General features: G+C 41.9%; 1 protein-coding gene across 5 annotated transcripts in view; it reads left to right on the top strand.

The window, feature by feature from the left end:
* LOC126458565 (coiled-coil domain-containing protein 39) overlaps positions 1-25,004 on the top strand; it is a 502,134-nt gene that overhangs the window by 465,099 nt on the left and 12,031 nt on the right. For 3 of the 5 annotated variants that reach the window (XM_050095693.1, XM_050095694.1, XM_050095692.1), the window contains 3 exons: positions 1,069-1,175; positions 7,918-8,112; positions 23,739-24,027. In XM_050095693.1, the coding sequence (XP_049951650.1) occupies positions 1,069-1,175; positions 7,918-8,112; positions 23,739-24,027 (591 nt within the window). Of the gene's footprint in view, positions 1-1,068; positions 1,176-1,507; positions 1,665-7,917; positions 8,113-23,738; positions 24,028-25,004 lie in introns of those variants that run through there. The other 2 variants (XR_007585661.1, XM_050095695.1) reach the window with 2 other exon arrangements.

Below are 25,004 nucleotides of genomic sequence, written 5' to 3'. Positions count from 1 at the left end.
CACGTTTGATTTAAAACTGTTATTATTACAGACACTGAACGTCTTGAAGTGCCTTAGCCACAGATCTTAGAGAACAGAAGGAGCATGTCTGCTACAGTTTTATAAAGCTTTCATGAGAGTCTTCTAGGTTATAAGTGCCATGTGTATTAGTCAGAAAACATGATCCAAATTCGTTACCATAACAAACTGTTGCTCATCTTCTATGGAACAAGTATTTGAAGTGGGAGAAGTACCGACCCAAACCCAAGATCAGAACTGACTGCCACCATTACTACTGAAGAGGCCCTGTTTAATTTTAGATTTAGTGAGGTACTGGAGGGAGTGCACTCCAGCATGTCTTTTCAATTGATTGTTTAATTAAATAACTGTACTTGTGGATGGGTCAAAGCAGTTGGCCACTCTTGCCTGTTCTGTAGTTTTTCCTGGAACATGATCCTGTGATCTTTCTACTTAAGGAATTTAATTTATATGATTCAGTATTACATACAATGTAGGGGACATTGGATCAGACGAGACATATTTTAGCTGCAGATCAGAAAGTGCCACGTTTCATTTGAGTGGGTTTTACAAGGAGCAAATGTTAATTTACTGCAGATCTGCCCTATAAGATATTGTCAAATATCTTCACTTACTCCCCAAAATACAAGTTTTAGGGAGAAGCATTCAATGCGCAGTCTTATATCCTTCCTTCTTATATTATCCATGTTTTAAAAAGTTTTGTGGTGTTTGACCAAATGTACAGTTTTTACACCGTGTGTGATAGAGTTAATGGGTAAGTTAACATGAGCAAGTTAGGGGAAGGGGGAGAGATTTAATGTAGTTTTAAGTGATTTTTTTCTAACACTTTTTTGATGTTATAGGTATCTTAATCACATTTCTCTCTCTAATTATTTTAGCAATGATACACTGTAGGTGAGAGCCGTTAAACCACAGATCACACATGTTATCCAACTAGCCTCAGAGAAATTGTGTTATTATTTTTTATACATTTGTTACCCAATATATTTCAAAACTAATTTCACACTCTATTTTTTGCAATTGAAGAATAATGGATTTATCTGGGTTTAGGTCCAGAGTATCAAGAGAAAAGAGAATTAGAGGCTCAGTATTACAGTGCAGTTGATTGCCTTAGACGCAGACAAGCTGAAATTTCAGAGATAAACAAGGACATTGAGGTAAAAGCATATGTTTACATACCAGTGTTAATATTCAGTTTATTGACCAAAATTGTTGTTTTCTGTAGCGTCAAATGTCTAAAGATAGGACTTAAATCAGCTACTGAATATGTAGGTAAGGTAATCCTCTTATTATTATTATTATAGTATCTGTCATTTTTAGTTTAAATTGTAATAATGTTCATAATTTCTGATATATTTGCTATCAACAAATGCCCTTATGTTTCACTCTTGCATTAAAGTTTATGACCTTAGTTCATTAGAAGTGAGCAGACATTCATTGTGTCCTGGAGGTATATGATGATGCATACATATAAAACTCTCTCTTTCAGTAGTGATTATCTGATTAATTTTCAAGAAATGATTAATGTAATCATTTGCATTGTTATAACAGAAATACAAAGATAGAAACAACAAACAAAAATGATGACAGGCAACCATTCACCTACAGATGAAATGAGATGCCACACAGTCACACATAAAAAGCAGGTAATTGCTCTATGACTACAGAAGTGAGATCCAGGTGTAACAGTAATGGCTAATGACTTCACACATAATGTCTCAAGCAATTCCAGTGATTCAAAGTTTGCAAGTGGTTTTTAAGACAAAGTGGAAATTGCAATTTTTTCATTAGTATTGGTCATTTTCAACTTAATCAAAGCATCACCTGATGTTTTCCTTATAAATATGTGCAACATTTGATGAAGTACTTATCAAAAACTGCAGTTTCTGTTCAGATTCTACAGGGATTTCTCCTTATACAAAAAATTATTTATGCTGCTGCTAGGGTATATTATACACAAATTTAATAAATTTCAGTTTGACGAATGACCTACATGGGTGTAGAATACATCAGTGATGCTTCTGAGTGGCAGATGTAACATATCTATATATGCTATGTTAATTATGAATTATACTTGAAGAACTGGTATGATACATATAAAATGCCTATATATGCTGTGTTAATTATCAGGCAGTATTAATTATACTGGAAGAATTTGTGTCTATATTAAAACCTGAATTTATAGTAAATAACTAATGTATTTTACAGGCTTACAAAAAACAACTCACACACACACATACGAGGTGCATTCAAGTTCTAAGGCCTCCGATTTTTTTTCTCCGGACTGGAAAGAGATAGAAACATGCGCATTGTTTTAAAATGAGGCCGCGTTCATTGTCAACACGTCCCAGAGGTGGCAGCACCGTACGGCAGATGGAATTTTACCGCCAGTGGCGAGAATGAGAACTGTTTTAAATAGTTAAAATGGCGACGTTTTCCTTACTTGAACAGCGTGCAATCATTCGTTTTCTGAATTTGTGTGGTGTGAAACCAATTGAAATTCATCGACAGTTGGAGACGTGGTGATGGAGTTATGGATGTGTCAAAAGTGCGTACATGGGTGCGACAGTTTAATGAAGGCAGACCATCGTGTGACAACAAACCGAAACAACCTCGGGCTTGCTCAAGCCGGTCTAACGACATGATCGAGAAAGTGGAGAGAATTGTTTTGGGGGATCGCCGAATGACTGTTGAACAGATCGCCTCCAGAGTTGGCATTTCTGTGGGTTCTGTGCACACAATCCTGCAGGATGACCTGAAAATGCGAAAAGTGTCATCCAGGTGGGTGCCACGAATGCTGACAGATGACCACATGGCTGCCCGTGTGGCATGTTGCCAAGCAATGTTGATGCGCAACGACAGCATGAATGGGACTTTCTTTTCATTGGTTGTGACAATGGATGAGACGTGGATGCCATTTTTCAATCCAGAAACAAAGCGCCAGTCAGCTCAAAGGAAGCACACAGATTCACCGCCACCAAAAAAATTTCGGGTAACCGCCAGTGCTGAAAAAATGATGGTGTCCATGTTCTGGGACAGCGAGGGCGTAATCCTTACCCATTGCGTTCCAAAGGGCACTACGGTAACAGGTGCATCCTACGAAAATGTTTTGAAGAACAAATTCCTTCCTGCACTGTAACAAAAATGTCCGGGAAGGGCTGCGCGTGTGCTGTTTCACCAAGACAATGCACCCGCGTATCGAGCTAACGTTACGCAACAGTTTCTTTGTGATAACAACTTTGAAGTGATTCCTCATGCTCCCTATTCACCTGACCTGGCTCCTAGTGACTTTTGGCTTTTTCCAACAATGAAAGACACTCTCCGTGGCCGCACATTCACCAGCCGTGCTGCTATTGCCTCATCGATTTTCCGGTGGTCAAAACAGACTCCTAAAGAAGCCTTCGCCGCTGCCATGGAATCATGGCGTCAGCGTTATGAAAAATGTGTACGTCTGCAGGGCGATTACGTCGAGAAGTAATGCCAGTTTCATTGATTTCGGGTGAGTAGTTAATTAGAAAAAACATCAGAGGCCTTAGAACTTGAATGCACCTCGTACACACACATGGATACGTTGTCCCAAAACTTCATCCTAGTCTTGTTTGTTAGCTTCTTAGCCCAGAGGAAGACATTGTGTGAAAACTGGTTTACATGGTTGTATACTGCTCAATGCTTCAATTAAATGGTTAATGGTTACATTTATTGCAATATTGTATTAATATATTTTATGGGCAGAGAATTGCTGTCTTCAAATAGTCTGATCCTTTTCCAATACTATGAGAAGGAAAGTTGCCACTCACCATATAGCTGAGATGATGTGCCTATCAGCAACTCAGCATCTTCTCTATATGGTGAGTGGCAACTTTCCTTCTCATAATATTGTTACATTCCATCCTGGATTTTCCACTGTTTGACACTTTTCCAATTACACTATTCAAACTGCATTTATGCACAAATTGAAACTACCACTTAAAACAAGTAGGATCATGTATTTAACTATATTAACACGATCTTCTATGTTTGTTTGTAGAATTTTTGTGTTTATCTTTCTCTGTACTTTGCAGGATGAGGCTGTCAAGATAACTAGTTAAATCTGGGAACTATTTTTAATTTAAAAAATAGCACATTAAAACACAAGGCTACAGGCAACAACTGACCTTATTTATTTTAAATAGCAACAATGCATACCAATTGCATCCATGCGTTAACACAGACATATTGCTTTTGTTTACTGTGATCTTTTTCTTTAAATCTCAACACACTCTCTTAAACAAAACAATACATTATTATCTCACAAAACATGTGACATGTGGCATGTCTCTAAAATATATCTGCTAAACAAACAAAAAATTTTAATTTAATTCAAACATCAACTTTGAAGAGGTTTAGTTAGAATGTTAACAAGTTTTCTTGAGTTTGTCAGTACTGTATGTTGAACCAGCCATGATTCAGTCCATCATTGATGAAATAATACTTCACATCAATGTGCTTGTTTCTTCTTGACATTTGGCATAATTTTATCATTGGTGCCACATTTTGGTGATCGAAACAATTTGTCATTTACATATTTCAATCAAAAAATTCTTCTATGAAAGTCTTCAAAATCGTCATTTCTTGACAATCTTGAGCAACAGAGATGTACACACATAAAAAAAAATTTGCATCACCCCGGTTCCCAGAATTCCTGAAGATAGACATTGACTGTGAATATTGTATCACAGACACAGTCCCTTTGACTGTTCAGAGATGTCACTAAACCCACCCAAAGATGTAAACAATCATGCATGAGCAGCACCTATGAAATGGAGGGGGTCGGACAGCCAATCAGTTCCAGTCATTCCACCAGTAAGGAGTACACGGCTCTTGTTGTCTGTAGTTCAACCAGGCCTAGATGGTGAATACTGTGGTTTGATTGTGTCCTCATTGTTACTTTGTGCCAGGAAGGGCTCTCAACAAGGGAAGTGTCCAGGTGTCTCGGAGTGAACCAAAGCGTTGTTGTTCAGATATGGAGGAGATACAGAGAGATGAACTGTCGATAACATGCCTCGATCAGGCCGCCAAAGGGCTACTACTGCACTGGATGACCGCTACCTACGGATTATGGCTCAGAGGAACCCTGACAGCAACACCACCATGTTGAATAATGATTTTCGTGCAGCCACAGGATGTCCTATTACGACTCAAACTGTGCACAATAGGCTGCATGATGTGCAACTTCACTCCTGATGTCCATGGCGAGGTCCATCTTTGCAACCACGACACCATGCAGATGGGCCAAATAACATGAGTGTTGCATATGCCTACAACCAGACAATCGTCAGAGACGTGTTTGGAGGCAATCCAGTGAGGCTGAACACCTTAGACACACTGTCCAGTGAGTGCAGCAAGGAGGAGGTTCCCTGCTGTTTTGGGGTGGCATTATGTGGAGCCGACGTATGCTGCTGGTGGTCATGGAAGGCACCATAATGACTGTATGATACATGAATGCCATCCTCCAGCCGATAGTGCAACCATAGTGGCAGCATATTGGCGAGGCATTCGTGTTCATGGATGACAATTTGTGCCCCCATCATGCACATCTTGTGAATGACTTCCTTCAGGATAACGACATTGCTCGTCTAGAGTGGCCAGCATGTTCTCCAGACATGAACCCTATCAAACATGCCTGGGATAGATTGAAAAGGGCTGCTTATGGATGACATGACCCACCAACCACTCTGAGGGATCTAGGCTGAATCGCCATTGAGGAGTGAGACAATCTGGGCCAACAGTGCCTTGATGAACTTGTGGATAGTATGCCATGATGAATACAGACATGCATCAACACAAGAGGATGTGCTTCTGGGTATTAGAGGTAATGGTGTGTACAGCAATCTGGACCACCAACTCTGAAGGTCTCACCATATGGTGGTACACAACATGCAATGTGTGGTTTTCATGAGCAATAAAAAGGGCGGAAATTATGTTTATGTTGATCTCTATTCCAATTTTCTGTACAGGTTCTGGAACTCTCAGAACCAAGGTGATGCAAAACTTTTTTTGATGTGTGTATTTTGCTTCAGTAGTAAATAGTGCAGCCACGCACTGTTTCTTCCAGCACCTTGAAGTCTGCATCACAGTAAGCCACTATTCCTTGTTCTGGTTTTTCTGATGAGTGGAATATGCCATTCCCTGTTACTGAATTCAGGTGTGTTAAAGTTCTTTTCTTTGCATGGCCATCTTCTGCAGCAGCTATTCAAATCAATTATTATTGGTATCTCCCTCTTAAGCTTACTGCACTTAATTAAGGAAAACTTTACACCAGAGATGTTTCACTTTATTTACAAAGCACCTTATGTGGTCATTGTGGTATTGTGTTGTATTGGACTGCATTTTATTTTCTGACCAGCGGGCCACGGCTGACTTACCAGAGGATATGCCATCTCTTTTAGGAAATACTCAAATGAATGTGGTTAAAGTTTTAAAGTTCTGTGACTTGTCCAATGTTTTTACCAAGATTTTAGGGAGAGAGTCTTAATTTGTTCACTGGATGACTGGCTTGCCCATATTTCACATAAGTGGCCAGGCAATGACAATTTCCTGTGGCATCCTTGATGCTCCTTTCCCATTTTCTTTAAATTTTATTTTCTTATACAGAGTTTTCCATCTTTTCCCACTTTCTTTGCGTGTATGCTTCCATTTTACTAAATTTGTCCACATTCGTTTCTTTTAATGTGTGTCAGGGCACTGATGACCTCAATGTTGAGAACCCGTAAGCCCTCACACACACACACACACACACACACACACACACACACACACACAGTCTTGTTCTCAGACCCCCCCATTCTCAGGTTTTTTGATATTGGCAGTAATGTAACTGCCAAGTCCCTTTGCCAAGAATGTAGCATTTATTTACAAGTCCCATAATCGAAAACATGCAGCATCTTTTAATTCTGGAACACTGTTTAATACTACATTTTCTGCCCATGAAGCCATATTTTGACATATGATACACAAATCTTCTTACAAAAAAGGCAGTCTTTTTACACTAATGAAGTCATGGTGGTTCAGTCATCAGTGGACAGCACAAGATCCTGAAGAATATCCCAGCAGAGGGGTCAAAATGTTGATTACATAGAGTTAAACTCTTTGTCTTTAAATATGTCTGCTTATGTCTGTATAAGTGTGGATGGATATGTGTGTGTGTGCGAGTGTATACCCATCCTTTTTTCCCCCTAAGGTAAGTCTTTCCGCTCCCGGGATTGGAATGACTCCTTACCCTCTGCCTTAAAACCCACATCCTTTCGTCTTTCCCTCTCCTTCCCTCTTTCCTGATGAGGCAACAGTTTGTTACGAAAGCTTGAATTTTGTGTGTATGTATGTGTCTGTTTGTGTGTCTGTCGACCTGCCAGCACTTTCATTTGGTAAGTCACATCATCCTTGTTTTTAGATATATATTTCCTACGTGGAATGTTTCCCTCTATTATAACCATATATATATATATATATATATATATATATATATATATATATATATATATATATATATAGGGAAACATTCCACGTGGGAAAAATATAACTAAAAACAAAGATGATGTGACTTACCGAACGAAAGTGCTGGCAGGTCGATAGACACACAAACATACACACGAAATTCAAGCTTTCGCAACAAACTGTTGCTTCATCAGGAAAGAGGGAAGGAGAGGGAAATACGAAAGGATGTGGGTTTTAAGGGAGAGGGTAAGGAGTCATTCCGATCCCGGGAGCGGAAAGACTTATCTTGGGGGAAAAAAGGACAGGTATACACTCGCACACACACACACATCCATCCGCACATACACAGACACAAGCAGACATAATATATATATTCCACTTTTCATTGTTAGTCTGTATATGTGAAATGGCTAATATATGTTGCAGTTGATGGAGCAAACACTGCAGGAATTATTACGAGCTGAAGATGAGATACGCTACACATGGCGAGATAAAGACCATGAAGCAGCTGAATTAGACAGGGAATTATGTGACCAGCAAGCTAAGTTGATACGTGCCGAAGAACAATTGCATCGACAACAAAGACTAATACGTGGGTCCACAAGACGCTCCATTGAGGAGGTAAACATTGTCATTTAATAACCACAGTGGTCATCTTACAATTAAAACACTATCTATTTGTTGCAAAGTAAGTGCTCTATTTTCTAACAAATGTTTTTGATTCTAATGTAGTTAGCTTTTCCTAACTGACCCTAAGATTACTCTGTGGACCTTGCTGATTGGCAGTGACTTCATTTATATGTTAATCCTCTATAATATAAGATGTATGGAGCCTTCTCTACTTTTTATTTAACAGAAGACCAATTTATAATGTAGAATTCACAATTTAACATTGTTGTTGTTTTCCAAAATAGGGGTGGGTGATGAGATGAAATGTTAAACAAAATCAGCTCTGATCAAGCGCTATTGTCATCAGTGGCAGAACAACAAGTGGTAAGTGGGGAACTGCCAGTGCTCGAATAGTCAGGATACTGACATATTATGGCAGAGCACAAAGACGAGAATTCAGTTGAGTTCAGTGAATTGTGTTTCTATGGGAAAGAAAATATATATTTAATGTAGAGAGGACATGTGGTCAGTTTTGGTCTTGTTGAAGCAACCATCGGTGCGTTTTCCTGAAATGATTTAGGTTAATGATGGAAGACCTAAATCACGATGATCAGACAGAGCACGGACCTTCATATTCTCAAATCTGAGGTCAGGACCCAAACAAATGAATTAGTTCATTCAGTTATATCTAATGTAAAATTATCTTATGTTTGTTCTTACTCGGAACAATTTAGCTTAAATGGCATGGAAAATATTTATACACTGTTCATTTAGTCTCTCCACACTATACATTTCTTGCCATATTTGAAATATATGAGAAAGGAGAAACAATGCATTACCACAAGAGAACAATCATGAGCAGCAGTATGGCAATAAAGACATGTATTCAACTCCCAACATTATATGGTGAACCTTGTTTTCACTAATCAGGTTTCTGTATTGTTTAGGTATTCACCTTACATCCTACGATTAGTTTCAATGGATGCAAGTGCTTCTTTATGAACGATGCAATGGTTTCACACTAAATTTGGAGTTTAGTTTTGTAAAAGAGTCTGTAATCCTCCAAAGCAGCAGAACATCAAATGATCACTGTCAGTACAAACATCAGTGCACTTTGTCCATTCTTAATTATTTTTAAATATGAGTATATTCAGTATATCAACTAAGTCTTCAACATTTGTCCATGCAGTGATACATTTACAAAGGCTAAGTTATTCCACATTGTAGCTACTATCAAGAAACCACACATAATAAATTAAGTGTGCCTCCTCATTAATGTCCATTGCATTACTGAGCTTTTAGTTTTTCAGTTAATTGTATACTGTTATCCTCTGCTATGAGCTGATTCTGCAAATGGTGGTATGTTAGATGAAAGATACATTCAAAAGTGAATACCCACTGATTCACCGGTAATAATATTCACAAAATCCATATAAACTGGTAGTTGTTCTGTAATGTTGCAGGACTTCTTACATTTTGCAACTCCGTATGCAACTTAGAGTGATGCTGTGTTAGCACACACAATTAAGTATACAAAGAATAACCAAACTATTTTATGAGAACACCAGTCATAAGTTCCATACAAAGTCCATGTACATAGCTAGGCTGAGTCCAAACAAATAACTAGCATCCAGAGAGTGGAATCGAGTAAACACATGAACGAACCATAATGGAACGAGATAGAGAGCCTCCACTCCGGGATTATAATAGATGTTTTGCTAGTCCAAATTGCGATGTGGTGCTGCCATCGGCTGTGTGTGGTGAACTTGATGCAATGCTGATGTTGCTGTTTGATCGTGTTGTTGCCTGGTAGCAGACCCCTGCCACTAGGTGCCAGTGAAGTAATCAGCCTGCGATACACTGGTGCAGTAGGTGTGGTAACATGAGGTTACCACAGTCCTCTCCCCTTGATGGGGTGACTGTGTCCCTCCCCTGCAGCAAAGGAATGGTGTGCAGCACCCATGAAACTGATGTCCAGAGCACTGTTGATGAGTGCCCTCAGCAGACCCAGAGGTCCCCCCTTGGCTAGAAATGATCCTGGCTGTGATGGCTTCACCACAGATCTACAGATGGATGCCCGCTGGTGTGACGCCAGTTGAAGGGGAGTGCCGGTGCCAGAGCTGAATCTATGGGGATGCCAGGGACTTGGGGGGGGGGGGGGGGGGGGGGGGGAGCAGGAACTGACTGGTATGTTACCTGCTGATCATCCAATGCTGTTAGTCATTGCTGAAGCTCATCTACATCCAATCCAGTCCCTGATGCTCGTGTGGAAGGCTAGAAGAAATGAGGAGCAAGAGTGTGTCTGGTGGAGGAGGTAAAGGGAGAAACAGAGAAGCAAGTTCCAGGGATTGTGCAGAAGGAGAGGACAAGGAGCTCTGGAGGGAAGAAGAACCAAATGTTGAGTGTGAGGGCAGAAGGGCATGGTCCCTCACCTGTGGGAGGAGTTGGTTTTGATGGCAGGTCACCAGTCTCTCCTCCATGTGCAGCGTGAAAATTCTCCAACCTTACTGGCCATGGAAGACCTCTGGGATCCAGTGCTCATGGTGATCAAAAGCTTGAAACCAGATGGGGATCCCTGATGTGTATCTGGGTGATGGAAGCACCTGAGGTGGGTGCGAGGCGTGCAGCAGGAGGTGCAGAACCATGTGCTGGTGGCACCTGTGCAGCAGTTCTGCCAGGCTCCTCTCACTGTTAGATATGGACTTGGAAGAAATGAGAAAGTGTGCTAGCATATCTTCTGCCAGGGCCATTGACAACATACTTCTTCATTTCCATCTTGAAAGTTTGTTCAAGGCACTCTGCATCACTGTTCAACTGAGGGTGGAATGGGGCACCTTTACTTGGTGGATATCATATTGTGCACAAAAATCTTGGAAAGTCTGTGAGATAAAATCTGAAACATATATTAGTCATTTCACATATACAGACTAACAACGAAAAGCAGAATTGGTGCCTGTATTGTCTACATCAGTGTGATCAAAGTTTAAGGAAATTATGAGCAGATGCACCATACAACTAACAACAGAATTTTTTTCAAGTACTATATATGTGAATAAAGTAGAAAGAAACATTCCACATGGGAAAAATGTATTAAAAAACAAAGATTCTGTGACTTACCAAACGGGAAAGCGCTGGTAGATAGAGACAATAAAAAAACACACAAACACACACACAAAATTTCAAGCTTTCGCAACCCAAGGTTGCTTCATCAGGAAAGAGGGAAGGAGCGGGAAAGACAAAAGGATATGGGTTTTAAGGGAGAGGGTAAGGAGTCATTCCAATCCCGGGAGTGGAAAGACTTACCTTAGGGGGAAAAAAGGACAGGTAAACACTTGCCCACACACACACACATATCCATCCACACATATACAGACACAAGCAGACATATGTCTGGCTTGTGTTTGTGTATGTGCGGATGGATATGTGTGTGTGTGTGTGTGTGTGTGCGAGTGTATACCTGTCCTTTTTTCCCCCTAAGGTAAGTCTTTCTGCTCCCGGGATTGGAATGACTCCTTACCCTCTCCCTTAAAACCCACATCTGTTCGTCTTTCCCTCTCCTTCCCTCTTTCCTGACGAAGCAACCGTTGGTTGCAAAAACTTGAATTTTGTGTTAATGTTTGTGTTTGTTTGTGTGTCTATCGACATGCCAGCACTTTTGTTTGGTAAGTCACATCATCTTTGTTTTTAGATATATTTTTCCCACGTGGCATGTTTCCCTCTGTTATATTCATATCATTAATTTGAACCCAACAATTACGTTTGTTATTGTCACTGTTGCATTTCGAAATCTTTTCTGTCATCTTACTTCCTCTTTCTCTTTTTGTTTTTGCAAGTAGTTTCACTTTGTATTCACCTTCTCCTTTTTACCGTAATCTACCATACAATTTTATCCCGCCTATATATACTCAATAATACATAACCCCACTTCCAAACCATAACCAAAAAAATATTTTTTTCCGCTTTCAAAACTACCGCTGCTATAAAATCCACCGTTTCCAGTTCACAAACAGTTCCTTTCACCTATTAAACAACCATTTCGGCTAGTTCTAATAACTTTTGCTTTATTTCCATTTCCGTTTTTCCCACATCACTGATCATTTTTAGCCGCTTCCCACAGGTTTTAACATCATTATTTCTTCGTCAGACAATTGTTAGCCTCATTTTCATAATCTGCCACCACAAAACCACTCCTTTTAATTCATTTACACGCAGTTTTTTCGAAATTTTCCCAAATTTCTCCACCCTTTAACGTGTTTAGGCGGCAACACAACCACCTAACCTTTGTGCACATCGTTGTTTACCAACCCAAGTTCACCACAGGATCAACATAGCTCAGCTTTAACAAACACTTTTTCGACTTTTTTCACACCAGATCTCCAGTTGCTTTCTAGTTCACCTTTATCTCTCCCCATATATTTTTATTTTCATTTTTATTTCAACCTCATGTTACACTTTCCACCTTCTAATACCATGTCACCCTCACAACATCCCCACAACGACCCCATTAAGTTTTATTTACATTCCCTCTGCAAACATGCCTTTGCCCTAGCCAGATTACACTCCCATATTTTATTTACTCAGGCTTGTCTGACATTTGGCATTACCCCCAAAGGCCTCACACTTAAAGTTCCCATCTCTGGCTGTAACCCTTCTTTCTATCAGTCCCTATACCAGTTCCAAACTGAACAATCCATTGCCCTCACCCACCTAATCCTTCGCCTACACATCAACTCAGCCAATGAACACACCCGTCAACGCCTATCCTTAATAAAAGTCCTAAATCTTTCCTCTCCCACATCCACACCGGCTGTGCAGAGCATCCTCCTACAGGCCAGCCGCAAATTAGAACAGCATGCCACCCTCCACCTCAAAAAACTATCCAATCTCCTGGTTTCCCACCTCCGGAAAGGCAACTCACTCACCCTTCACAACCTTTCCAGCAAACCTCAACCTCCTCTCATTGCACACAGACCCAGTCTCTCCCATCTACTCAATCTCCCACTTCCAGCTCCATTCCCCCCAAAACCTCAAAATTCTAATCAATACAATCTGGAACCACAACACTCTAATTCAGTAGTTAACCTTTCCTCCAAACCTCTCTCCCAATCTGAAACCTCTGTCCTATCCAAAGGCCTCACCTTCAGCCCTACTCCCAGATTCAACCAAACAGTCCTCGTCAAAGATTTACTGTCCTACACTCGTACTCTCTGTGATGTTGGTTTAGCATAATGGATAGAGTGATGTTGGTTTAGCGTAATGAATAGAGTGATGTTGGTTTAGCGTAATGAATAGTGATGTTGGTTTAGCGTAATGAATAGCGGCTTGTGTCTGTGTATGTGCGGATGGATATGTGTGTGTGTGTGCAAGTGTATACCTGTCCTTTTTTCCCCCTAAGGTAAGTCTTTCTGCTCCCGGGACTGGAATGACTCCTTACACTCTCCCTTAAAACCCACATCCTTTCATCTTTCCCTCTCCTTCCCTCTTTCCTGACGAAGCAACCGTTGGTTGCGAAAGCTTGAATTTTGTGTGTATGGTTGTGTTTGTTTGTGTGTCTATCGACATGCCAGCACTTTCGTTTGGTAAGTCACATCATCTTTGTTTTTAGATATATTTTTCCCACGTGGAATGTTTCTGTTATAACCTTTAATCACCAATAATTGTGTGGATATTCAAACACACTCACTTAGAAACAATAGCTGGTTACATGATAACAACTCAGTATCTCTGATTCGACTGCCATGCCGTGACATGCGGCCAGCGCCGTTCGTAGCTAGGTGGCACTCCCGCGCTCAGCCGAGTTGCGGAGCGCCTCTATCGCCGTTTGCGTGTACTGTCGTGGTGGCACTGTTAAATGTCATGGCACTGTCACAACACTTTTCCCCCCTTGGAAAAAAAAACACTCACTCCCTTGGAGACATGGACAGTGCGGAGACATCCGTGGCCTCTTGTGAGCCCCCAGAAGATCCCGCAGAGAGACACAAGAGTATGCTCAAAAATGTCCAGGACAGAAGCTCGTGCGTGGAACGTGCCTCCTGGACGAGATGATGGAAGAAAACTCCGGAGCAGCATCCATAGATGTCGTGGACCTGGGGGTGTGCTCCAGCGAGATAGGTCCTGGAGAAGGCGGCGTTGCGACTGGGGCCGGTTCCGGCGTACTCGGAAGCGGTAGTGACATCGGCTGCATCAACACTTACGGTAGATCAGCAGCAGCGACAGGACTGGCTTCTTGGGCTGGTGGAGGCGAAGGAAGGGGCGTTGGCACTGGCGTGGCCACCACTCGTGGGCGCATCTGGTCATAATGGCGAACAACCGTGCCGTCGTCCATACGTATTTCACAAAGCCGGCGGCCGCGAAGAGCCTTGACCACCCCTGGAATCCATTTAGGGCGAGATCCATGCCCTCATGCCCACACGTCGGCGCCCACTGAGTATTTTCCCTCACTAGGGGACACAGCACAAGGCCTGACAGGGTGAAGAAGGTGCAGTAGAGTGCGCGGTTGGCGGCCATGCAAGAGTTCAGCAGGGCTGCGATCACCCAGAGGCGTGAAGTGTTAAGAACTCAGAAATTGCAGCAGAGCGTCATCTGTGGAAAAATCACTAAGTAATTTTTTCATCTGCCTTTGAAAGTGCGGACAAGGCGCTCGACCTCCCCATTTGATTGCGGATGGAAGGGCGGTGCTGTAACATGATGAATCCCTTGTACTGTACAAAAATCATGGAAGGCCTGCAAAGAGAACTGAGGGCCATTGTCCGTGACGATCGTGGATGGAAGACCTTCTAGCGCAAAGATTTTGGACAAAGCCAGCGTCGTCGCCGCAGTGGTGGGTGACGGACATCGAACAACAAACGAAAACTTCGAGAAGGCGTCAATCAACAGTAGATTAGATTAGATTAATACTAGTTCCATGGATCATGAATACGATATTTCGTAATGATGTGGAACGAGTCGAATTTTCCAATACATGACATAATTAGGTTAATTTAACAACATACTTAAGTTAATATAACTACTTTATTTTTTTGTGTTTTTTTATTTTTATTTTTTTATTTTTTTTATTTTTTTAATATTTTTTTTTCTTAATTTATATCTAAAAATTCCTCTATGGAGTAGAAGGAGTTGTCATTCAGAAATTCTTTTAATTTCTTCTTAAATACTTGTTGGTTATCTGTCAGACTTTTGATACTATTTGGTAAGTGACCAAAGACTTTAGTGCCAGTATAATTCACCCCTTTCTGTGCCAAAGTTAGATTTAATCTTGAATAGTGCAGATCATCCTTTCTCCTAGTATTGTACTTATGCACACTGCTATTACTTTTGAATTGGGTTTGGTTGTTAATAACAAATTTCATAAGAGAGTATATATACTGAGAAGCTACTGTGAATATCCCTAGATCCTTAAATAAATGTCTGCAGGATGATCTTGGGTGGACTCCAGCTATTATTCTGATTACACGCTTCTGTGCAATAAATACTTTATTCCTCAGTGATGAATTACCACAGAATATGATGCCATATGAAAGCAATGAGTGAAAATAGGCGTAGTAAGCTAATTTACTAAGATGTTTATCACCAAAATTTGCAATGACCCTTATTGCATAAGTAGCTGAACTCAAACGTTTCAGCAGATCATCAATGTGTTTCTTCCAATTTAATCTCTCATCAATGGACATACCTAAAAATTTGGAATATTCTACCTTAGCTATATGCTTCTGATTAAGGTCTATATTTATTAATGGCGTCATACCATTCGCTGTACGAAACTGTATGTACTGTGTCTTATCAAAATTCAGTGAGAGTCCGTTTACAAGGAACCACTTAGTAATTTTCTGAAAGACATTATTGACAATTTCATCAGTTAATTCTTGTTTCTCAGGTGTGATTACTATACTTGTATCATCAGCAAAGAGAACTAACTTTGCCTCTTCATGAATATAGAATGGCAAGTCATTTATATATAATAAGAACAACAAAGGACCCAAGACTGACCCTTGTGGAACCCCATTCTTGATAGTTCCCCAGTTTGAGGAATGTGCTGATCTTTGCATGTTACGAGAACTACTTATTTCAACTTTCTGCACTCTTCCAGTTAGGTACGAATTAAACCATTTGTGCACTGTCCCACTCATGCCACAATACTTGAGCTTGTCTAGCAGAATTTCATGATTTACACAATCAAAAGCCTTTGAGAGATCACAAAAAATCCCAATGGGTGGTGTTCGGTTATTCAGATCATTCAAAATTTGACTGGTGAAAGCATATATGGCATTTTCTGTTGAAAAACCTTTCTGGAAACCAAACTGACATTTTGTTAGTACTTCATTTTTACAGATATGTGAAGCTACTCTTGAATACATTACTTTCTCAAAAATTTTGGATAAAGCTGTTAGAAGGGAGATTGGACGGTAATTGTTGACATCAGATCTATCCCCCTTTTTATGCAAAGGTATAACAATAGCATATTTCAGTCTATCAGGGAAAATGCCCTGTTCCAGAGAGCTATTACACAGGTGGCTGAGAATCTTACTTATCTGTTGAGAACAAGCTTTTAGTATTTTGCTGGAAATGCCATCAATTCCATGTGAGTTTTTGCTTTTAAGCAAGTTTATTATTTTCCTAATTTCAGAGGGAGAAGTGGGTGAGATTTCAATTGTATCAAATTGCATAGGTACGGCCTCTTCCATTAACAGCCTAGCATCTTCTAATGAACACCTGGATCCTACTATATCCACAACATTTAGAAAATGATTATTAAAAATATTTTCAACTTCTGACTTTTTGTTCGTAAAGTTTTCATTCAATTTGATGGTAATACTGTCTTCCTCTGCTCTTGGTTGACCTGTTTCTCTTTTAATAATATTCCAAATTGTTTTAATTTTATTATCAGAGTTGCTGATTTCAGACATGATACACATACTCCTGGATTTTTTAATAATTTTTCTTAATATAACACAGTAGTTTTTATAATTTTTGATAGTTTCTGGTTCACTACTCTTTCTTGCTGTCAGATACATTTCCCTTTTCCGGTTACAAGATATTTTTATACCCTTAGTAAGCCATGGTTTGTTACAAGGTTTCTTACGACTATATTTAACTATTTTCTTGGGGAAGCAGTTTTCAAATGCATTTACAAAAATGTCATGAAATAAATTATATTTTAAATTGGCATCAGGTTCACGGTACACCTCATCCCAGTCTAACTGCTGTAGGCTTTCCCTGAAATTTGCAATTGTTAAATCGTTGACTGAACGTACTACTTTGGAGGACTGTTTAGTATTGCTGAATGGAGCTATGTCATATATTGTAACTAGCTGTGCACCATGATCAGAAAGACCATTCTCAACGGGCTGAGCGTTTATCTGGTTAAACTTATCTTGGTCTATAAAGAAGTTATCTATCAGTGAGCTGCTATCCTTTACCACCCGAGTAGGAAAATCAATAACGGGTGTCAAATTGAAAGAACCGAGTAATTCTTCAAGGTCATTTTTCCTATTGCCCTCTTTCAGAGAATCTACATTGAAGTCCCCACAAATAATAATTTGCTTCCCCCTGTCTGACAGATAGCACAACAAGGAGTCCAAATTTTTCAGAAATAGATGAAAATTTCCTGATGGGGACCTATATACAGTTACAATTATAAATGTGCCTTTATTTAATTTAAGCTCACAGGCACATGCTTCTATATGTTTCTCTACACAAAACTTTTTTGTTTCTATACTTTTTGCACAATGATAACTTTTGACATATATGGCAACTCCTCCTTTCTCCATATTTTCTCTCATTACATGTGCAGAGAGCTTATAACCACTTACATTTACCTTATCCATATCAGTAACAATGTGATGCTCAGACAGGCATAGTATATCTATTTCATTCTCAGCTTCTAAATCTTCTAAACAAACCAGAAGCTCATCTACTTTATTCTTTAAACTCCCAATATTTTGATGAAATATACTTACATTATTTTTAATTATACTTTTATGAGAACCTTTCCTTATTCTAACATTTGCAGTACTCTCCTGTCTGAGTTTCTCATTGTGCTTAGGCCTAGTTCCTATACCAGTGGTCACATGGTGTTCAGAGAGGCAGATTATGTCAACTGGGTTGGGTGACTTTAATTCATCAATGGAATTACCTAGGACTGAGATACAACTTGGTGGAGATAAAATTTCTGGTGATTGGTGAAAATTTATAATTGATAGCTGTGATTGGTGATCCAATGCGCTAGAATTGTGCTGTTTAATTTCTTTCCTAAACTGAAGATTTGTTTCAATCCTGACCTCTCGTAGAACTTGACATCTTTCTGTCTTACCTATCCTAAAAAAGGTGCTGCTCCAACACCTGTAACCACTGGTATTTTACCATTCATGGCAGTGCCTCCCCCCCTTAAATTTCCTGCTATTACCCCAGCCAGTTTCCCCTTCCCTTTCCTGTTGAGATGTAGGCCGTGCCTGGTATAGTCCCACCTACTGAGATAATCAACAGGAACCACACCAATATGAGCCCCCGCACCCGATCCAAGCAGCCGTTCCAACTCCAAATTAACTCTCCCAACAGAAGAGTTCAAATGAGGCCAGTCATGGCGTCTCAGGACAGATACAAATTCAACATTGGTGTGTCTCGATGCTGACGCAATCTTTACCAGGTCACACTCTATACTGTACCCAGGATCTCTGTCGATGCTGTTCCCTGGCCCTCCCACAATAACCACGGTGTCTTCCCTGGTAAATCCTTTACAGAGTGAACCTAAATCCTCTGTCACCTGATCCAGACTAGCACTTGGTTTGAAAAAATTTGTGACCTGGTATTCTGGTCCTAATTCCTCCTGCAGAAGTTGGCCTACACCTCTGGCGTGAGAACTGCCTAACAACAAAACTTTCTTCCTTTTCGATGACTTTCCTACATTCTTTTTCAATTTCCTATTGAAAGTTTGTTGTGTCCTGTCTACACCTACCTCTGCTTGAGGCTCATCAGTTTCTAACTGAAGCAACAGCCAATAAGTACCGAGGAAGGGGCCGGCAAAGTCAGCGTGCACCCGTTCCCATGGCTGCGCCGGATCAGGCCACGGAGAGGGAATTGTACGAGGTGCAGCCAGTTGTTGAGCACACTGACCACACGCAGCAACCATGTGGGCGATGTCCGAATCAATACCGGGCCAATAAATGTGCCTGCGGGCCAGGGACTTAGTCTGAGAAATCCCCCAATGGCCTTCATGCAACAGTTTGAGAACATCTTTGCAAAGAGAGGCTTGCACCACGACCCGTGGAGATGGGCCATCCGTGGCCAGAAGAACAACACTATCACGAACAGACAGACGAAGGCGCAGGGCATGGTAGTTGCGAAGGGGATCCGATGCCTGGCCCTTGGTCCTGTCCGGCCAACCCCGTTGAACAAAACCGATCACCTGACACAGGACCGGGTTCCGCGCAGTAGCCGACGCGACCTGCGAACCTGTAAGTGGAAAACCCTCAACCGCACAACGTTCTTCCTCGTCAATGTGGAAACAGAGTAGTTCATCAGGATCGAAAACCGGGTTGGAGCCCATCGGCAATCGCGACAATGCGTCAGCGTTGGCGTGCTGGGCCGTGGGGTGATAGTGAATCTCATAGTGAAAACGAGATAAGTATAAGGCCCAACGTTGCAGGCGGTGAGCTGCCTTATCCGGAAGCGACGCCGATGGGCTGAACAGAGAGACCAGTGGCTTGTGGTCGGTGATGAGGTGAAACCTAGAACCACATGAAAAAACACTGAACTTTTTTAGAGCGTAAATGATAGCAAGCACCTCCTTTTCGATTTGAGAGTACACCGTTGTGCATCGTTGAGGGTCTTGGAAGCATAGGCGATGGGTCGTTCCAACCCATCCTCATACCGATGGGCGAGAACAGCCCCTAGGCCATACTGTGACGTGTCAGTCGCCAGAACCAAGTGCTGACCCGGACGGAATGTGGCAAGACAAGGTGCCGACTGCAAATGAGCCTTCAGGCGGACAAAAGCCTGCTCACACTCGTCAGACCAACAGAAAAGGACGTTTTTGCGTAACAACTGATGCAGAGGATGAGCTACCGCCGCCGCGGATGGAATGAATTTGTGATAATAAGCAATCTTGCCTAGAAATGCCTGAAGTTCTTTGACTGTAGACGGCCGGGGTAGAGTGTTAATGGCCACAACGTGCTGACATAGAGGACGTATACCCTCACGGGACAAGTGGAAACCAAGATACACAATGGAGGGTTGGAAGAACTGTGACTTGTCCAGATTGCACTTCAACCCAGCCGAATGCAAAACCCGAAACAGTGAATGCAAATTGCAAAGGTGCTCCTCAGTGGAGGCCCCCATGACAACAATGTCATCCAGATAGTTGATGCAGCCGGGAACGGAAGCCGTGAGCTGTTCCAAAAACCACTGAAAAATGGCCGGCGCACTAGCAACGCCAAATGGTAACCGCTGGTACTGATACAACCCACAAGGAGTGTTGATGATGAGAAATTCCTTGGAAGAAGCATCCAACGGTAACTGATGGTACGCCTCCGATAAGTCAAGTTTGGAAAAGAACTGGCCCCCAGCGAGCTTGGTAAATAACTCCTCAGGACAGGGAAGAGGATAAGTGTTAATGAGGCTCTGAGCGTTGACGGTGACTTTAAAATCACCACACAATCGCAGACTCCCGTTTGGTTTAGAAACCACTGCGATTGGTGATGCCCATTTGCTGGAGGTAACAGGAAGGAGAATCCCTGAAGCTGTTAGCCTGTCTATCTCAGCCTTGGCAGGTGCACGCAATGCCACCGGAATAGGGCGTGCCCGGAAAAACTTACGGCGAGCTGTAGGTTTAAGAGTAATGTGGGCTTCAAAATCCTTGGCACGACCCAGACCAGCAGAGAACACGGACGGAAATTCAGAACACAATCCATCCAGCTGTTGATACGGAATATCCTCAGATATGAGGTGCACATCATCATCAATGGAAAACCCGAACAACTGGAAAGCATCATAACCAAACAGGTTTTCAGTGCCCGCATGATCCACCACATAAAACGTGAGGGGCCTAACAACAGACTTGTAGGCAGTGGAAGCATCAAACTGGCCAATGATAGGAATTTTCTGTTTATTATAAGTTCTCAGATTTCGCGTAACTGGAGACAAGGGAGGGGAGCCCAACTCCAAATACGTGCGAGAATTAATGAGAGTTACTGCAGAGCCAGTGACCAGTTGCATGCGAATGTCTTTATCCAGAACATGAACAGTAACAAACAACTTATTTGTTTGAGAAAGCACACAGTTAACATCCATGTCCGATGCCTCGTCCTCGTCGACGGGAACTTTAGGGGACTGACACACGGAAGCAGTGTGGCCTTTTTTCCTACATGAATTACACGTGGCCCAACGTTTTGGACACGCGGCCCTGTCATGCTGTATGAAACAACGTGGACAAGAAGGAAGTGCGGAATGAACCTGCTTCTGTGGTTGCTGTTTTCACTGCGAGCGCTGCGGCCCAACATGACGTTGTTTACGCGAGTGACCGCCGCCACATCTTCGTTCTCCTGTGAAACAGGCAAATTGTCCATGTTGAAAGTTGACTGTACAGCGCCTACATCACACTACGTGTCTATTTGCGCGCCAGCTGTGTGAGACACTTCAAAGGATTGAGTGATGCTTAGAACTTCCGACAGCGACGGGTTTGGCAGTTGTAGGGCATGTTGCCGAATTTCTTTATCAGGAGCAAGCCGTAGAATAGCATCCCTAACCATTGAATCAGCATAAGACTCATGATGAGTGTCCGTGACAAACTGACATTTCCTACTCAGACCGTGTAGTTCCGCCGCCCAAGCCCGGTAAGATTGATGGGGCTGTTTACAACACCGGTAGAACGTCACGCGGGCGGCAACGACGTGGGTGTTTTTGCGGTAATAGTTAGACAATAAGTCACACATTTCTTGGGAGGCAGGTTCCCGCAGAGGGGCTAACTGAGATAGTAGCTGATAGATCCGTGGGGAAATCCAAGGTAGAAATAACGACTTACACATAGGAGCGTCGACAACGCCGAAAGCCAAGAAGTGTTGCCGCAAACGCTTCTCATAATCCTCCCAGTCTTCAGCGGCCTCATCGTAAGGAGGGAATGGAGGCGGAGAAGAGTAAGACAGATGATGAGAAAGTGACGTCGACAACGCCTGAATAGCAGCCGTCAGCTCTGTTTGTTGTTCAATGAGCACTTGCATAAGCTGTTCCATGTCTGCCCCGTCACGAACACACAAATCCACAACGCAGTGAAAATATCCAACCTCGTCGCCAAAAAGTGTTATAACCTTTAATCACCAATAATTGCGGAAAGGATGTGGGTTTTACAGGAGAAGGTAAGGAGTCATTCCAATCCCGGGAGCGGAAAGACTAACCTTAGGGGGAAAAAGGGACAGGTATACACTCGCACACACACACATATCCATATCCATCCGCACATATACAGACACAAGCAGACATATGTAAAGGCAAAGAGTTTGGGCAGAGATGTCAGTCGAGGCGGAAGTACAGAGGCAAAGATGTTGTTGAGTGACAAGTGATGTACGAGGGGCAGCAACTTGAAATTAGCGGAGGTTGAGGCCTGGTGGGTAACAGGAAGAGAGGATATATTAAAGGGCAAGTTCCCATCTCCGGAGTTCTGATGGGTTGGTGTCAGTGGGAAGTATCCAGATAACCCGGACGGTGTAACACTGTGCCAAGATGTGCTGGCCGTGCACCAAGGCATGTTTAGCCACAGGGTGATCCTCATTACCAACAAACACTGTCTGCCTGTGTCCGTTCATGCGAATGGACAGTTTGTTGCTGGTCATTCCCACATAGAAGGCTTCACAGTGTAGGCAGGTCAGTTGGTAAATCACGTGGGTGCTTTCACACGTGGCTCTGCTTTTGATCATGTACACGTTCCGGGTTACAGGACTGGAGTAGCTGGTGGTGGGATGGTGCATGGGACAGGTTTTACAGCGTGAGCGATTACAAGGGTAGGAGCCAGAGGGTAGGGAAGGTGGTTTGGGGATTTCATAGTGATGAACCAAGAGGTTACGAAGGTTAGGTGGACGGCAGAAAGACACTCTTGGTGGAGTGGGGAGGATTTCATGAAGGATGGATCCCATTTCAGGGCAGGATTTGAGGAAGTCGTATCCCTGCTGGAGAGCCACATTCAGAGTCTGATCCAGTCCCAGAAAGTATCCTGTCACAAGTCAGACACTTTTGGGGTTCTTCTGTGGGAGGTTCTGGGTTTGAGGGGCAAACGAATCTGCCCCAGTCCTGAATCCCTGAACTATTACACCAACAACCTGAAAACAGCTTTCACATCCCGCAACTACCATCCCGACCTGGTACAGAAGCAAATAACCAGAGCCACTTCCTCATCCCCTCAAACCTTGTTTCAACAGTACGATATCAAGGAAATTATTTTCTACATTCAGCTAGCTAAGACATTTTTATGGTGGCTGTGGATTATTTATTTTTTTAGTGCTCTTTATGTTCTCATGAATCAGACTGATGTAGCAATTAGACAATGACATCAGTACCATTAGCTCTGTGGTTGACTGCATAATGTAAGAACTTCCAATAATGTGTGGCTCTCCTGCTTCTTACTATATTTGTGTTTTCTATGTTTTTGTTTACAGAAAGACATAAAAACACGAGAACTACAGGAACAAAATATGAGTGCACTGCAACAACTAGCTGAACTTGTAGCACGACATGTGGAGACTGGTCCTGTTGTCAGTCGCTATCTAGTTGAGAAAGGTCTTGAGTTGCCTATTACAGCACGTACCCAGTCTTCTCGCTCACTTGCAGCAACATCTGTCTCCTCTGTTGATGAAAAAAGTGACAAGTGTGATGTTTCAACACCTAGCAGTGACCGCTCCTCGCGCACTCCCACAAGCCCATCTGTTGTCACTCTTGACCTATCAGGTACGTTACTAATATTTCTAATGCAGTACCCTGAATTTTTTAAATAATGCATCTAAGTATTAAAATATAAATTTAATGCTCTTATCTTTTCTATTTTCATCAATATTCGTGTTATCCCCTTCAAAGTTATCACCCTCAGATACAATACACTTGGGCCAACGCTTCTTCCAATTCTTGAAGCACTTCTCATAAGCACTTTTTGATACTTCCAGTGATGCAGCTTTTATTTCCTCAATCATTGAAAGTCTTCGTCCTTTCATAGGTCTCTTCAGTTTTGGGAACAGGAAAAAGTCACAGGAGGCCAAATCTGGTGAAAATGGTGGCTGAAGCATGATTGTAGTATTGTTTTTGGCCAAAAAATCTCTTACAAGCAACAATGAATGAGCAGGTGAAGTGTTGTGATGCAAAAGCTATGAATTGTTTTTCCACATTTCCAGATGTCTTTTGCATATTGCTTCTCGCAAACTGCGCGTAACATCAAGGTAATACTCCTTAATGACCATATGACCTTGAGACAAAAATTCATGATGCACTACACCACGGTAATCGAAAAAAAAAAAAAAAAAAAAAAAAAAAAAAAAAAAAGAACAGTGAGCAAAACTGTGACATTTAATTGGACGTGGTGTGCTTTTTTCAGTCTTGGCTCTCCAGAGTGCTTCCATTGGGACAATTGGGCTTTGGTTTTGATGTTATGACCGTAAACAATGTTTCGTCACCAGTTGTGAGCGTTTTGAGCAAATCAGGATCATCATTGATGTCTTTCAGGAACTCCTGAGCAATGCTCATGCAGCGGTCCTTCTGATAAATATTGAAAAGTTTTGGAACAAACTTCACTGACATACGTCTCCTGCCGATAAAATTGCATGACATGAGCCAACCAATATGCCAACATCCTCAGCAACTTCCCTTATGGTAATTCGATGATTTTCCAAAACAATTTTCTTCACAGCTTCGACATTATCATCTTTTGTTGATGG

This window comes from Schistocerca serialis, chromosome 2, assembly GCF_023864345.2.
Source record: "Schistocerca serialis cubense isolate TAMUIC-IGC-003099 chromosome 2, iqSchSeri2.2, whole genome shotgun sequence".
NCBI lineage: Eukaryota > Metazoa > Arthropoda > Insecta > Orthoptera > Acrididae > Schistocerca > Schistocerca serialis.
This window is presented reverse-complemented; position numbering and strand designations above follow the sequence as displayed.